Genomic DNA, 17,162 nt, shown 5'->3' with positions numbered 1-17,162 from the left:
ATAGGTTTACTTTGTTTGGGGGTGACTGCAATCATGCTTTATTATCCTTAAATCACTTCGTTCGCACAGCGAAGAACTAAATAAAAACAAGCATATCAGCGAAATCTTTGTTGCCCATTGTTCGTTCGAAATAGGCCTTGATCTCCCATAAAACCGTTTTAGCGCGTGTTTTTTAAGTTTAAGTTAACAATTCAAGTGTTAAAATACGACTATGTGAATATAACGTGATAAATAAATAGAGTGCGTACACACAACACATTTATTTTGTTAATATAAAAAGAGAAATATACAAAAAATGGATAACTTAAATACATTTGTTTCAAGATCGTTTAAGAATCAATTTGTTAACAGTGAGAGTAATGAAAGGCTTTCAAAATTGAAAGTAGTGACCGAAAAGTGGAAACCACAAAATAATTCCTATTTGCTTTCAAAGAAGCGCCTCAAAAAAAATTGTGGCGATAATAAAGACCTCTCTAATGCAAACAAATTAGACAACGTCAAAGCTTGTAGGGTTTCAAATAATAGCAATTCTCCAAAAATAGATAACAAACCTTTGTCAACTACAGATTCATCAATCCACAAGCGTTTAAATTTAAAATCACTGAAATCAAAAGAATGGATTTTATCCGAAGGCAATATTTTTGGAAACGGTAATATCCATTTGGACTCTTTAACAACGATGGATGAAGGTAAATAACTAAGGGTTTTGTTTTTATTTAATGTTGTGGATTTCAAAGTGATTGTTGATTTAAGTCAATGTTGTTGCTTTTATATCTCAGACCTAAGCATTTGGACGTTTAGAAAATTTAGACCTTCTACAGTTTATCAAATTAATTTTTAAAACAAATAGTTAAAACCACCAAGCAAAAACGTTCCGCTAAAATATCACTATATCACTAAAATATATCCCAAAAATAGTGTTATCACTAAATTAGTCATTAAATACACGATGACACCAGTAATTAAATTATCAATGTGTGAAGAATCAAGTGGTATTACCTTACGCTTTACTTTCTAGTTATAAAAATTAACCGGTTGTCTAACGGCTTTCATTAAACTATAAAATTGATCCAAAGTAAGAACCACTTTATAAAAACAGATGTTTTTATTGAATCAATAACTTAAAATTTTATTACACTCAAATACTGCCAAAAGTATTTAATAGGGTTATTGTATCGGAAGTAATGACATATTTATTCATGATATCAGTGAAAAAATAGACTTTGAAGAAGAGGTAATACTTAGGTTTGTTTTAAAAATTGTAAAACTTGTGCTTCTATCAATAAATTATTTCTTTAATAAAAAACAGTATAGAGCCTACCATTCTTAGTCTTGAATCTTTATGATCCATGATATACCCTCCTAGATGTTTCTTCCGCTTGTGCATCAGTGCCGGGCACTCCCCAACTAAACCTAGGGTGATGTTTGTTTATCACATAGCAGACCTTATGAGTGATATATGTCATTTAGAAAGAATCCTGTGTACAATAATGATGAGCAACATGTTAAAAAATTTAGATTTGTAAAAAGTATTTAAAACCTTCGCTGGAATTGCATTTAAGTGTTTTAAAAACGTCACATCATGTATTTGAACCAACATTTTGCAGATTAATGACTGCCAATATACAAAACGTATTCCCAAGTGAACAGAACTTTCTAAATATTGTTATTTAAAAGTCAACTATTGACATCGGTAAAGTCAACTATTAACAGTTCTCAACTAATTCGAAACCATATGACTTTCATCTTTTCAGAAAAATCAATTTGCATTCGATAAAAAAAGCGTTTTGTGAACGTACCAATATAACATTTTGCAGATCGTTCCGGTTCATAATCTTAAATTTTAATTAGATACGCTTTAGGCCTGCTCAAGCCTCTCTATTGAGTCAAAACTATATTCAGTAAGATAAATTGGGTTTGTTAAAAAATCTATAATATTTTTATTACTAAAATGTTCTGTTTAGTTTAGAATGTACCTTCGACTTGTTGTTGTTTTGTTACAAATGTTAACTCACCCGATTTAGAAAGTAATTCACCGATTATTGTCTCAGAGTCATCTTCAGAAGTGTTTCTAAACATACATTCAAACTTTTTGTAAGGACCTTTTTTTAGATATGCGAGTCAAGTACGCAGATATTTATGCGTGCAAGACAAAAAGGATATTCCTTATATTATGATTTTTCATCGTCACATAATTTTTGCAAATTTCAACTATTGACTCTTTAAATAACACCATATAAATTCTATAGATATTGTAATAATAAACTTTTAACCCAAATGCTTGTTGCAAAAGATTGACTCTTTGGAGTCTTGGAGATATAATTGTTTTATCTGCAGTTTTTCCATCAACAGTAGAGTATTGCATTTCTATTTTTATAGAATTATCCAAGTTTAGAAAGTTTATCTGGGATTCATGTACATATGGTATATTTGATCGGTTACAGACTGTAACTTTAGCAACTCTAAGTTTTTATTGGTCTGTATCTTACCGATTTTGTGTATTGGAATTTCACAGAAATATACCGAATACTGTTTAGCATAGGTGATTATTTTTATGATAAGTCATAACATGAGAGATCGTGGAGCACAGTAATCACTTCTCATAAAATTACTTTAAGCAAACCTTTACTTATCAGTTAAATACTTCGATTGCCGCCGCTATTCATAATTTCATTTGAGATTTACTAGCAGTAGGGATATAACCAATTTAAATTCATACTCAGGTTAAAACTTAAAGTTCTAGTATGATTCTCACTTTGAAAGTGTAGAGTGTAGACCCCTGAATCGAACTAGTCCAATTTTAGGCAGATACTTTTCGGTTCATTTTTCTTTTGTAAAAGTTTATTTTCTCCTGAAGTATCACACTGGCATCAATTATAATAGTTTTTTAAAGAAAATGCATCTGGATTTCTTTTAATTCATGAAAGTTGGAAGATTTTGGATAGATATATGATATTGCAGTATTACTTTATCAATGTTATCACAAGATTTCTGTTTTCGCCAGTTTTTCACTGAATTTTCAAATCACTGTAAGGTATGTCAATTCTGATTGTAACAATCACATGACTATCATTTTTTTTGACATAAAATTGAAGATATGTGATATCAGGGCGTGTTATCTGGTGGTGCCACAAGCCCTACAAGACGTGTTGCTTTAACTTAATTGCGTGTGAAGTTTAATTTAATTACGTTTAAGTACAAGAACTCATAGTAAAAAAATACTAACTTCTAGTACTCAGATCTGCGCTAAGAATTGAGTGATATCATGTAATCTAAACCATATCAAACTAGTTAGATTTGTTGTTGGCTATAACTGGCAAAAAAGAGTACTAAATAATAATACGTCTAAAAATTTTTTTATATTATATCTGTTTGAGTGATTCACATTTAATTCTATACTTATAGAAACATTTAAACTTCAAATAAACTTAATTCATGCATTCCAAAGCGTTAAGGAATACAGATTTGTGTACCTAACGAAATCGAAAAGGTTTCACATTAGATTACCTGAATCTACTGTACTACCAACTTGTAAACAGTTTTCTATCCTTTCGAAACAAAGAACTGCAATTCATCATGATCATCATGATCATTTTAATGGAGATTCGCACTTGTCAATCTTCTTATAGAAAATATTTTTTTTAAATTGTTTGTCAAACAATTAATTTTGTTGTTTTAACTAAGTATTCTGTCATATAAAGCAGTACAATTTTTAGACATTGCATTCCATTTGCAACGAATTTCGTCACTGAGGTTTAGAATAAACTTTCACTTTAACAGATAGTTTCTTTGACATATCCATGTCATCAACTCCAAGAGAAATGCAGCGTCAACGGAATCAGTGCCATTTGCCGATCCATTGACCTGATCCATTGACCATTGATGATCTAAATGAGTATTTACAACAAAACTCAAAACTAAATTGATTTTGCTAATGTTAATTTTTTCACATTGAAATTGACGAGTCTTATGACGAAAAGAAACTATTTAAAAGTTAGAAGGGTTTGAATAAAAATGAAAAAACAACAACAACAATTTTAGTTAATTGATTGAAATTTGGCTGACCATACAACGCTGTTTCGAATATTGCCAAGTACTCATCATCAGTGGTCTTAGGAAATAATCGATTTTTAATTAGTTTATAGACTACAAGTGCCAGGCTTAGAACTCGTGCCTGTCAAATTAGAAGCGATAACTAATCGGTTCTTCCACTAATAGCCAAGGCTACACAAACTTTCAATACTTAAGTTCCAAATTTTCTGTCACTTATTATTATTTTTTTCAAGTGACACTAATCAAAGCACTTAATATGATTAAAATTAGAATGAACTTATAAACTACAGCTTTAAGTTTATCATATTAAAAGTTAATTTTAGAGGTAGTCTATTTTTATTTCAAAGCTATTCTTTTCGCAGAGACATCTGTTATGCATATTTTTACTTACTTCATGTAAAGCGCCTTTTTTCGGGTGCAATTTTACAAAGAAGCTATGTAAATGTTACTCTACAATTTCGATAATCGCGTTTAGGACAATAGAATTGCTCATATATCCTATAATTCTAATATTTTAATGCTAATTTTTTCTTGCCGAAAGTGACGCATCTTATGTCGAAAAGAAAGTACACTATTTAAAAATTAAAAGGATTCGAATGGAAACGAAAATGATTTCGTTTTGTGAAATAATCGCATAAAGAACTGAATTAATTTCGAAGAATGGCGCGATAACCCACAATTGTCATCTGAAAAACTAAAATAAAATCTATTCTAATACAATAGTTTTATCTGTTACATACATTGTTATCAGGATAACTTATTTAGTCACAAAGTAATATTTTGTTAAGTGTTATGGTTATCGTATTTGCTATCGCGTCTAACTTATCTACAAAATTAGGCGTAAAATCAATGCCTACTAAAATTGACAGTGTCTACTGTGCCATTGAGTTTCCCACTTTGGGTCCTTTTATATTAGATCTTTTGCTAATAAATATTAAAATTCTGTTTCAGTTTTATTGTTAGTAGAAGTCAGAATAGTTTTAGGTATGTCAGATATTTTATGTTAAGCATGTTTTTGACTATTCTAGAAACTTTAATTTCTCACAAAGTAATTATGTTACAATTACCTTATTACTTACTTTTTCTTTATGTACCAATTTATTAAGTGACTTTTTTAAAAAGAGTACTAAAGTTAATTTTAAATTGAAAACTAGGGTTACAAAAAGTGCCCTACTATATCCTTCTCTTTACAATGACTATTATTATTGACTCAGTAGAGGGTACTTTATGACTCAGATAATTTATTGTGCTAACTCAAGTTTAAGATCCCCAATTGGTTGAGATAGTACCTCAGCATTTATACCCCTGTCAGAAATTTGGTGAGAACTTTATTATCCTCTCTTCTCAGAGTACGGAGTCTATTAGAGACTGTCGTATATCTCTTAGCCTACCTTTGGCTTTTGCACTTAATCCAGTAGTTTTTGAATCGGGAGTCTTTTTAGTATCTAAGACCCACTATTTTTGCTTTCACCAGATTATAGAATAACTAAAGTCTATTCATTAACCCTAGATCCATATGTTTATCGGTTTTGCAAACTCTTATCTATTTGATTTTGGCTTTTTACACAAAAAAAAACTAATCTATCAAATACTGTCTAGTATACTTAAGTAACGATGTAAATCTCCTCTGATCATTTTGTCAATTTTTTGAAGGCGGGGTGAAGAAAGACAGGCATATTTTTATTGTGTATTCAAATACTAAGTGACGGTATACTTCTGACGACAACAAGTGCATAACACGCTTCGATGTTTGTATATATTAGTTTATGGAGCTTACTTAAGGTAATTTCCGCTTTTTTGTTAAATGCTGCATATATTATAATTGATCTAATTATTGTAATAAAAGAGCAGTAAATCATTTGTGGGAATACACATCGTATTTAATCAAGCGATCTTTGGCAAACATAAAATGCCTTCGTTGGGTTGTTGTTAGAATGTTAGAGATGTAAGTTCCAGTTAAATCTCCAGTTAAAACATTTGGAACCTTTTATCCAGGATAAAACCCAGGTATTTGACTCTGTTATAGAACCATGATGTTGTAACATGAAGGTAAAAAGATGTTTATAGACAAAAAGACATATAAGTATCTATTTTGACGATTACATGTGCCAATATATAGCTAAACTGTTTTTTGTGTGCTTTTGCTCTGTTTTGTAGTTTAAAAATAATTTGAAACCTAAAAAAGTACCAAAGTATTATTTCCAGCATTCTGATGAATGTAACCTATCTTGTCTCACGTTCAGCCTACTTAAAAAGGATCAAAAAATGGACAATTTCTTGATCGTTACTGGTTGTTTAGGTATATATAGATGTATATACATTTTGTTGATTTTGCCGGGAAAAGAACAAAAATTTTATAAGCTTGAAATTATGCTACTATCAAAAAGATAACCAAAGATATTGAACCAAAATGGATTATATGTATATAATTTGTTCATAGTATTTATTCACTATAAAAAAATCGACTGTCATTTTTATAAAAAAAATATGAAGCATTTGAAATTTGTTATGAAAGTGACCTTTTGAATCAGAGTTGATTATTGACAACGCAACTGTAGCGGAATACAATATGTGAAAAGACCCAAAAGAAACATCCTTGATCTTAAGTCAATTGCTTTAACTGCTGGTAGCAAAATACTTTTGAATTTGGGGCCGATGTTTGAAGAGCATTTAGATTATAATTGTCTACATAATATTTAGCTAGATTACAAAAGAATCAATTAAATTTAGTCGTACAATCATCGAACGCATTTCAAGAAAGTAATGCTTTCAAAGAATTATTAATTGCTGAGTGATATATTAAGCAATATACTATTATAGTGATTATGGATTATCTTAATAATTGCAATCAAGTTTAATAACTTGATCATAAGTTGTTAATCTGGGCTTAAAGTCTTTGATTTTATTTTTTGTCAGTGTATCAGAATGGTCAGAATGGTTTATAAATTATTCTGAAGTTTGAATTTCTGATCTGATTCCTATTATGATAAATATTAAACGTAATAGATAGGTAGGTTGGAGTGATGGCCTTGTTTCCAAAAAGCCCACTTCAGCTCAAATAATGCCCCATTGTAGTACCACAGGAATAGAATTGTATTTAAATCAGTATACATCAAACGCCGAAAAATGTAACGACTTCCCCATTAGGTAAAAGAAAACCAACCTGACAGTTCTATAAACTCGGCTAGGTCCCTAACATTACAGGATGACAGCTCAGTCAGATCTGTAAGAAAAGGGGATCCGTAGATTTTTGAATTTCTTCTAGCTAGAGAAGAACGTAATAACAATGAATGAAGCTTTTTTTGTTTGTGCGGTCATTATATAATACTTCTGGCAAACAATCTTAAATTTTTTAGTTTTGCATTGACACAATGTTGAAAATCGTGATGGACTTCTAAGGGAGACGTTTAAATTTGCTCTCTCCACCTTTATAATTACATGTATGTTAATTTTGAACTAGTTGACGAGTTATGAATATTTGTGTTTGAGTGCTCTTATATAATTTACAGTATATAATTTGCTTAATTAATGCAAACAATGTGCAACGAAAAAAATGAATGAAAAATATAACGAAGTAAATCACTATGTCATCAAAGCAACAAAGTGAAGTAATACCCATGCAGTGCAAATTGATTGCTAATACAAGAAAATGGGTATTGTCTGCAATTAAGTTTGTTTGCTAAGCCTTTCATTCTTAATTTTATGAATAAAATGGGAACTAGAATAAATAGTGCAAACAAATACACCCATACGTCGCTTAATGGCTTAGATACGTTTCGAAAAAATTGGTCGTAAAGCTGGTAATCAAATTATTTTTTTCCATATAAACCCATACAAATTTAATCAAATTGGCTCCGATTTTTGAAAAATGTTACCAGACATTTAATAATTTTTTTTTCTACAAAAGAACACAAAACGAACACAAAAAAAAAAACAGAAAAACAAAGTACCTAGATTATAATCACATACGAAGAATATGAAATGTTTCAGAGCTATTTTAATTTAACGAAATAGTGCCGCCTTGAATTCTATTGTTGTTATTTGGCTTAACTGAAGAAACTTTGCTTGTTCCACCTTCCTCCCCGCTTCTTTTTGTTATAGTTTGTAACAGCTACTGGCTGAATATACTGCTTGAGATACTTTATTATTGCATTCTTTTTGAATCGTTTTGGATCATTTTGAAAAAGAATGTTTACTTTCCTCTCGAAACAAGAAGAGCAGTTTCATCAAAGATGTTTGCTTTTAGCTGCCTAGATATTGCAGGGACTGACTCCTCATCAAGTGTTTGCTTGGTTTTTAACTGGATTAGCACCTCGTTTTGAAGAGGTCATCTGTTTTCTTAACCATTATCATCTTTCAAAACTGCAAAAACCAAATCGTTTGCTGAAATCTATAAATTTTATTAGTTTTGGACTCAATAGTTTGATGCATTCTATCTATATTCGTTTTCAAAGAGGATTCATTCATTCATTTTGGTTAATTATAATTTATTGATATGATTATTGTCAACTGCATCTCCAATGTGGTAGTTTCTCTAATATTGATTTATCGGAGACTGAATATTGCTTTGCTAAATGAGCTTAGGAAAACTTCTGCTTATTGTCTTACCTTATTACCTTACCTTAGGCAGCTTATTGCAATCGCACCAATTTGTTGGGTCAGAGCTGTTATATATTTAAGTAAGTACTTAATTTCATATCTGCTAATAACTCGGGTAAATTATTTAATTTATTTATAATTTATTATTTATTTGTTAATTATTTTTGGGTGCCCTGAAATATTATCCAAAATAAGCAATGCTTTGTTCCTTAAGTTCATCTCTACTATATTAGTCATTCTTATTATATTTCTTGTTCAGCCCTTTAAAATGCATTAGCTTTTCTTACAATGATTTTAACTTAAGTTCTTCAGCACCATTTGTACCATGAAGATAAGTAACTCGTTTTTTAGAGACCTTATATCCGAATGCAGATTTTTCAGATCTTGAAATGAAAGCTTTTTTCATTCACTTCTAAAAGAATTCTGTTCCATTCCATTATTGATCGTATAACAAAATATTTTAGGCTGATATCAAAACATGTGAATGTCACACCCTGATTCCTTTGCTATTGGTCACATTGGTGGACCAATATAAGCAGTTCTCTGAGTGTCAACAGGTTCTTATTTTCGATTTACTGTGAGCATGCTGAACTGAACTCAACTGAAAGCCACTTTCTCGTGGATAAATGTTCATTTAAAATAAACCACACACGCTCCTTTAATATGCTCATAGTGTCAGTTATCTCTTATAACTGCATTTTAGAGTTATGCATATCATTTTTTCTGGTGTGATCGCCTAATTTCAGTGACCAAAGTATAGTGCATCATAAGTATCTGTATGGTATAAAGTTTAAAAATTGTAAACGTGAATTTAATGATTGCTTTTGACGGAACGAAGTTCGAATAACACTTATTAACCTAAACTTTGACTTGATTAGCAACTTCTAAACTAATGTGGCAAGTTGTTCTTTTGAGATATTAGGTGCTTCTAAATGGAGAATAACCATCTTTTTTGTACGCTTAGACCGATATCTTTGCAATAACATATTTTTAATATGGTTAAGCTCTTTTTATTAACAGCTGATCCAGTTGATTGTGTTGCTGCTTTCAATTTAACCATAATATTTTTACATATTTTGGGTATTTAAGACTTCGGCTCCATTCCTGACATGCTTTCCCACGCAGCATATCGTGATTGACAAAAAAGGTTTATGCTGGTTTTGAGAGACAGTTTGGATGAACTGTACTTTGTTAATTTTTAAATAATTGATTGAATCCGATTGCCGTTTATATTACGAACTCTCTTATTAGTATCGCTTTGGACATTCAACCAACATTGCAACTAAGTAAAGATCACCATTTAAAACTTTTTTGTAATTTACAGGGTTAGGCGATGAAGTGTTACTTATTCAAGCGAAATGTATCTTTTTTGTGTGAAGTTATTTGTTATCGTTTCAAAGTACAAAAATTTGTGTAAATAATCAAAATTTTAAAATCCAATCAATCTAGCTCAATGTGCCCATCTTTTGCCTTCACTATGGCATTCAAAAAGTTTAAAAATGAGTTGCATGCTTCACGAATGTGATTTTCTGGTATTTTGGCATCCAATGCATATTTTTTAGTCATCAACTTGCTCTTTAAAATGATACAGTAGGAATAGTTCATCGGATTTGCATCTGGCGAATCTTTCATTGGAAGCCACTACGTGGATGAAATGAAGTTCTGGAACATGATTTTTTAACCATTCTTGGTTTACACGAGCTTCATAAGACCGAAAAGTCTTGTTGGAACGTTCATGGTCTGCGATCGAAATGTTTGCGTGCCCAAGGCTACAAAGCAACTTTTAAAACATTTTCCATATAATAAATGGAGTATTCATCGGTGGTCACAGCTGCTCATACCATTACTTCAGATGGAAAATTACTTTGGGTGGCCATTCGTAATCTCAAATGGCAGTGAAAGGTAATGCGTTCAGTTAAGTAAACATGATCATTTTGAGAGCTTATGAACCGCGCAATGGGGAAATTTTTCTCATCAAAAAACATAATGTTTGAAAATTCGCTACGTTCGTGCAAGCGTAACAACTCCTTTACTCTTTCAAATCTAGCTTGTTGTTGTTTTGGTGTAAGATCTTATGCCTTTTGGAACTTGTAAGGCTTTATCTTGAGCTCATTTTGAAATTTGCGTCGAATGCTGCTTTGAGATATTTTCAGTTTTATGTCCATTTGATTACCACTACGACGCTGATTTCGTTCAACTCGAGCCTTCAGTTTCCAAACCATTTAAGGTAATTTCGCCATAGAGTTTAGTAACGCTGCCTATACTACTATAATGATTTATGTCACTATGCACAAACGTTTATTTCACTTTGAGGTATTTGAGCTCACGAACAATAGCTGGTTGTGATTATCCAGCCAAATATAACGCAATCACACTAAAACATTTGTTCTACAAAACTTAGACGCAAATGCTTGTGGTAGCTTGTAAACAATATAAACAACTATCGTTCGTATGAATTTCATATAGTTGGCAATATTAATTAGACAGATATACCTGCCTGTAGTTGGTAACTCTTCAATCCACTAATCCTATACATAAGTTCAATGTTAAAATGATGTTTGGTAAAATACTTTTTGCTAATAAAATATTTGAGGATCGAAAGTCAGTGCTGAGTATCACTTACACATCTATATTGATGAGAGACTCCCACACATGCACACCTGGTTGTTTTTGAAATAAAGGCATTGTAATAGATTTGTTTACTACCTGAAGTAGAAGCTTGGAGAAGTGATTAATTTTTTAATGAAAATCTATACAAATCATGATATTATAAAAACATAAGTGCCATATGAAAATATAATACATATTTATATGTATTGATTGACTGAGTAAATCAAGTTAATATGTCACTTCAATTCTAAAAATTGATGGATGTTTTGCAACCATAACATGTTGAAACTTTCATGTTAAACTGAAAAAATAATTCAAAGTCCCGAAATGTAATTACATTAAAAATACCAATTTTTCATTGATATTATATTCCCTTTTAGCAATTTAAATAAATGCATAATACTAATCAAATTATTTAGTGATAACTGTGTTGCGAATTAGTCTTACGGCAACAATTATAATTTTTCCCAGAATTTCAATTGTACAAAATCACCTATACAATAAAGAAATTCTCCTACAGATTCCAATTTATACTTAATTTTACAAATGTAAAGAGTTCTTAACTGGTTTCTTATACAGTTAAGAACTCTGAAGCCACTACATAATTTTATTTATAGATATCTATCCTTGAAAAGTAAGCAATTACAATTTTTCCGTTTACATGATATCAATTGACTTAATGAGTATGTAGGAATAAATGTTAATTTCATGGAAAATTTATAATGTGTTTACATTTAGACTTATCAATCCTGTTAAGCATAATTTAATATCATCTTTAAAAAGATTTTGTGAAAAAATGGCACATATTGTTGCATATTTATCGAGTTAAGTACAATATAATAGTTTCAATATATGTATAATAGTATAAAATTCATACGAAAATTTTCTAGAGATTTGATAATTGTAAGTGTAAACATGTAAGTTTAATGGCTTCACTTTAATAATGTTTCTTTTATTTTTTTCATTTAAATGTGAAATTTTTATAACAGTAAAGTAAGCTAAAATTGTTAATATATTGATACAGTTCTAAGATCTGAGTATAAGCTTTCTTAATCGATTTTAAAGAGAAAGATAATAAATTCATTTGTAAGCATCACTTTGTCAGTGGTCAATGGTATGGGGGGTTTTGGGTCAGGCTAAGGCCTCTATGCATTGCGACCAGCTTGATCTATTGTGCATCCTTTTGTATTTAGACATTCAGTATCTCGAGGAAAGTTGGTATACACCTAAAATTTTGTTTCTTCTGTGGCCTAATGCATCACAGTTGGTGATCAGATGTTCCATAAACTCTGCATCATCACAGCAGAATCTGCAAATATTAGTGTCGGATAATAAAGCATAACTTTGTCAAACTAAAAATAGAGAACTTGAAAATATATTGTTGCTCAGTGTAATTCTTTTCAAACTAATGTTTGATGGTAAACCATGGAAATATTTTGTTTGACAGATTCACTGCGGCTTTATCTTAAAGTACGTTCACGCATATCACAATTAACGCAACATATGTGCAGAAATAATTATCATTTTGCATACGAAATCCATACAAGAAAATGATAATGAGGTTCGTTAATTATAAGTGTAAACATAGTTTTATATACCATATAATATTCATATAGCTGAATCTATGGAGTAAACCAAGATAAATTATTTGGAAATCGAGTTTATTTTTAAACTTAATTTAGTACCTTGAAGTATTTTTCATGAATACTTGATTGCATAAATAATTAACGAAAATTTCTTGTGCGGGTGCGCGGAGCTTTCGACCAAAATTGTAAGCAGCAAAAAAATTTGAAAATTTTATATCAATTTGCTTGGCAATCCCAGAACCTTGTAACTGTATTAGTGCTGAAAATCTGAATGTTTTTACAATTTGAATGCCGCTTGAGGAAGTTTTGTTTAAAGTGTGTGCTTCATTTACACTTTAGGGGTGGATTATGCATGGCAAAAACAAACATTTTTACAAGTGCGCAAATATTTTGCATTGCTGCGCACTTAATAGTTTGTACCAAAACAAACAATTTCCCCACAGTACAGCGTTCGGACTTTCACAACTCTTTCGGACCTGCCCCAAAATTGTGTTTGCTGCATCTGTCTCGATTTTTAGTTTGCTGCTGCTTTGAGATTAATATGCGACACTTTGTATGATTCCCTCGCATTGAAATAAAATTTATTTGCTTTTTAAAGCGGCTTGATGCGCTTGCTACCACTGAAATCACATTCCCTGTTATTTCAATTAGCTAACATTAGCAACTTATTCGTACGTTCAAGTTTTTTTTTCACAAATCAGATTTCTATGCAGCAGTTTAATCTACCATACCATACCATACCATACCTATGTTGGTCGGTCAAGCTATCTGATTTTTCCCAATTTTTTGTTATACCAAAATTTTTAACAGAATCTTCTATCATTTATACACTTATTATATGTTTCCATATAATTGTTATTTTTGTATTGATTTTGAATAAAAAATAAAGTTTTGTCAAGTGATATCACACTCCCGTGATGTAGTTTTAACCGACAAACATTTAGCAAAGGAGCTATATTAATATTTTGATATCAGTAGGAACTACTTTTGTATACTGGTAAAAATTAAAAATATGTTTTTTGAAGGTATTTCATTTATTTTGCCAAAACTTTAAAATTTGCTTAAATTTAAATAAAAAAAGTTCATTGCATCGCTATATAACCCAAACGTACATAAGACCCTAAAAAAAGATATACTTATGTAGATCCTTCTGAAATATTGTCATTTGTATGATATCTAAACTCAGAGAAGCGAAATAATAAAATCTACAATAATAGTTTTTCAGAGTGTTTGGTGGGTACTATATAACACATACCTAACCTCGTTATAACTACAGATCTTACTATTAAGAGACAGTAATTCTGCATATAGAATCCCAATATTACACTATTATCTATATACACTACAATTGTTGATCTAACATTGATTTTGATAGATCTTCTGCACAGGTGAAAAAACAATTGTCTATCAAAAAACATATATTGTGAAGTTATAAATATGATAAAGCATCATCATATGTATTCAATTGCAAATTGTCGATTATTATAAGCAAATGTCATTACCAATTCTTAAAAGAAAAACGATATCGTGTTTGCTCTACAAAAAGGGTTTCTTTTATATATATAAAATTCTATTAAAGAGTTATATTACATTAGTTCTTTCCATTCTTTCCAATGGTTATACAATCTGCACATGCGATCTTAGCTACAAACTATATTAGTACTTGTTTTATGAAAAACATAAATAGATTGTACTTAATTATTATAATAGGTATTTCCATTTACACTTCTTCACTTCCTTCACTTCTACTTCCTGCCAAGAGTTCGCCATAAAACAATAATCTGTAATTGGTTGGAATAAACGACGTAGTGCAAATTAAAGTTACCGAGTTCGATTTCTTCGACTTTTTATTTGCCAAATTAAAAAAATTTGTCTTCACTTATATATGAATTATATAGTCCCTATCTAAGAAGTTCCTGACATTGTCTGGTGTACACATTATTGCATGCATTATTATTTTTGAAAAGGTAGGACATCATTCGACGAAATACTCTTATTTTCAGTAGCGAGCACTACACAGCAGTAGCAAACCTTCGTCAAATCAAACAATGATCAATTATTATTATTATTATCATTGTTAGGGGATGTAGTACTGCGACCGTCGGGTCTATTGTGCCCCCTTCTGGACTTAGTGTAGGTCTTTAAGTCCTGTTGCGTCAATAAAAAGTAGTATAGAATCTACTTTACATAGTTTTATTGCCTCTTCAGTAAGAATACACATTCCTAGAAGCCTATTTCGTATGTGTATTAGCGAAGGGCATTCTAACAGCACATGTGTGGCCGACTCCTCAAACAATGATCAATTACTCAACAGATTTAAAAATACACTTCTCAACCATTGACGTTAGCTTGACAGGCACATAAATCGTAGTATTATGTACTACTACTAATTTTGATCATACAATCAGTATTTTTAATTATTTAACCACAGAATTTCATTATCAGATTCATATTATAGGCATTGGTACATAGTAGCTGTTGGATCGCCTCTGACCACGATACCGACACATCAATCAAATTAATCTAGTCCCTTAATTTTAAATAATAACAATTGCTAACGCTGAACTGTAATGAAATCTTTCGAAATTACAGCAACATTATTCAATGAATTTTTTTAATATTTATATACTTATGAATAGAAAATTTAATAAACATGTATATATTTCTTTATTTTAGGAACTTCCTATTCTGATCGTAGTTCATCGCCATGCTCTTTATTTCAAAACTTAATGGCCACTCCAAAAAATATTTCCTTTAAACACTCATTAAAAACTTCGAACGACTTACCGCCTGAATCCACAAGTAGTAGCCAATCAGCTATATCTAATAAAAAACGTAGATCACGTACAAATTTTACCGTTGCCCAATTAAGTGAACTGGAGAGACTATTCGAAGAAACGCACTATCCAGATGCTTTCATGCGAGAAGAGCTAAGTCAACGATTAGCTCTTAGTGAAGCTAGAGTACAGGTAATCCGTGATTTTATTATTTTAATTTTCATTTAATTACTGTAATTGTGTTATATAGACATATAATTAATAACGGCCATAATAACAACGTTTATAATTGAAAACCCCGCAAGCTTTACATATTTATATTTTTTTTGCATGGCCTAGCCAGAATTTCGTTAAAAAGAGAAGAAATATTTTTATTTGGAATGAAAGTTTCTTCATACGTGGTTTTTAAGAATAGGATGTTGTTCCAAATAATTTCAATGACTATTTTTCAAAAGAATAAATTCGTATTTTAGAGAAAAGGATTGTTTCAATTTTTTATACTTAAGAAATTAACACATTTTCTTTCCTAAAACTAACTAAAAATCCAGTTCTTCCGATAAATAGTTCTAGTTTCAAAAAGTCTGTTATGCATAAATATTTCATCTTGTCATCCTATGGTATATGAAGATCTTTCACTTAAAACTCTTGACTACGCCACACCGTTTAATAAAAAAATACTACAATGCAACTTGAGTTATAAATTAAAAGTATTATTTATAAAGTCAAACCCTCAAAACTCCATTTAAGGTATAAACTTAAGCCTTTCAAATGAGCACATTTTAAAGAAATTAGATAATTATAAAGCATATTATTAATAGTGTGAAGGTTAAGGTTTCTCTTAATATAAGCGAATTGCTAGCTAGGTTCACTAAAAGTGAATTATCAATATTCTTTATCCTTTGGACTTTAAAAAATTAAATACTCGTATAAAGACTATTTAAAATACAGTCGCCCCTTTATCTAGTTATCCCGTGATTATCTGTTGCAACATCTCCTATAATATTTCCATTTAAATCAATTCAGTTTCACGCTGACGCTGGTCTTACATATTGAACATAAGTAATACATGATGTCCGAAAAATTTAGTTCTCAATAATACATTCTTCTTATCATTTTCAGTCTTTTTAGGGATGTCATAGTTTGTCAAATATTATACGATGTATTATATATCGTATATAAAAATTTTTATTTATTTTCTGCTTTTATTAATCCGGTTATTATTAGTGGTCAATAATAATCAGGTTATATTAAAATAAAATACTGAACATTGCCTTATGAAGGACTCATATTCGTAACACTCAATTTGGATAACAATAACTATTCTTGGAATATTTATGGGACATGATTTGTTATTTTCCGTGTTGCAAGGTTTGAACTACAGCTCATTCCTTATAAATATATACAAATAATCAGATATTTTCACTAAGTTTGATGTTTACTTTTTGTCTAGTCCGTAACTTTCCCCTTTTTAATTGTCTTGATAAAAAGACATATATATGCTGGAAGATTATGTCATAAATTCCAAATAAATGTTTTT

General features: G+C 30.4%; 1 protein-coding gene across 1 annotated transcript in view; it reads left to right on the top strand.

Annotated features, from left to right (window-relative positions):
* The first annotated feature begins 295 nt into the window (after positions 1-295).
* The window catches only part of LOC119688543 (short stature homeobox protein 2-like), a 48,557-nt gene continuing 31,690 nt past the window's right edge, over positions 296-17,162 (top strand). Inside the window, exons 1-2 of the mRNA XM_038103217.1 lie at positions 296-689; positions 15,525-15,817. Coding sequence (XP_037959145.1) covers positions 296-689; positions 15,525-15,817 — 687 coding nt within the window. The remainder of the gene's footprint in view (positions 690-15,524; positions 15,818-17,162) is intronic.

This window comes from Teleopsis dalmanni, chromosome X (genome assembly GCF_002237135.1).
Source record: "Teleopsis dalmanni isolate 2A chromosome X, ASM223713v2, whole genome shotgun sequence".
Lineage (NCBI taxonomy): Eukaryota > Metazoa > Arthropoda > Insecta > Diptera > Diopsidae > Teleopsis > Teleopsis dalmanni.
This window is presented reverse-complemented; position numbering and strand designations above follow the sequence as displayed.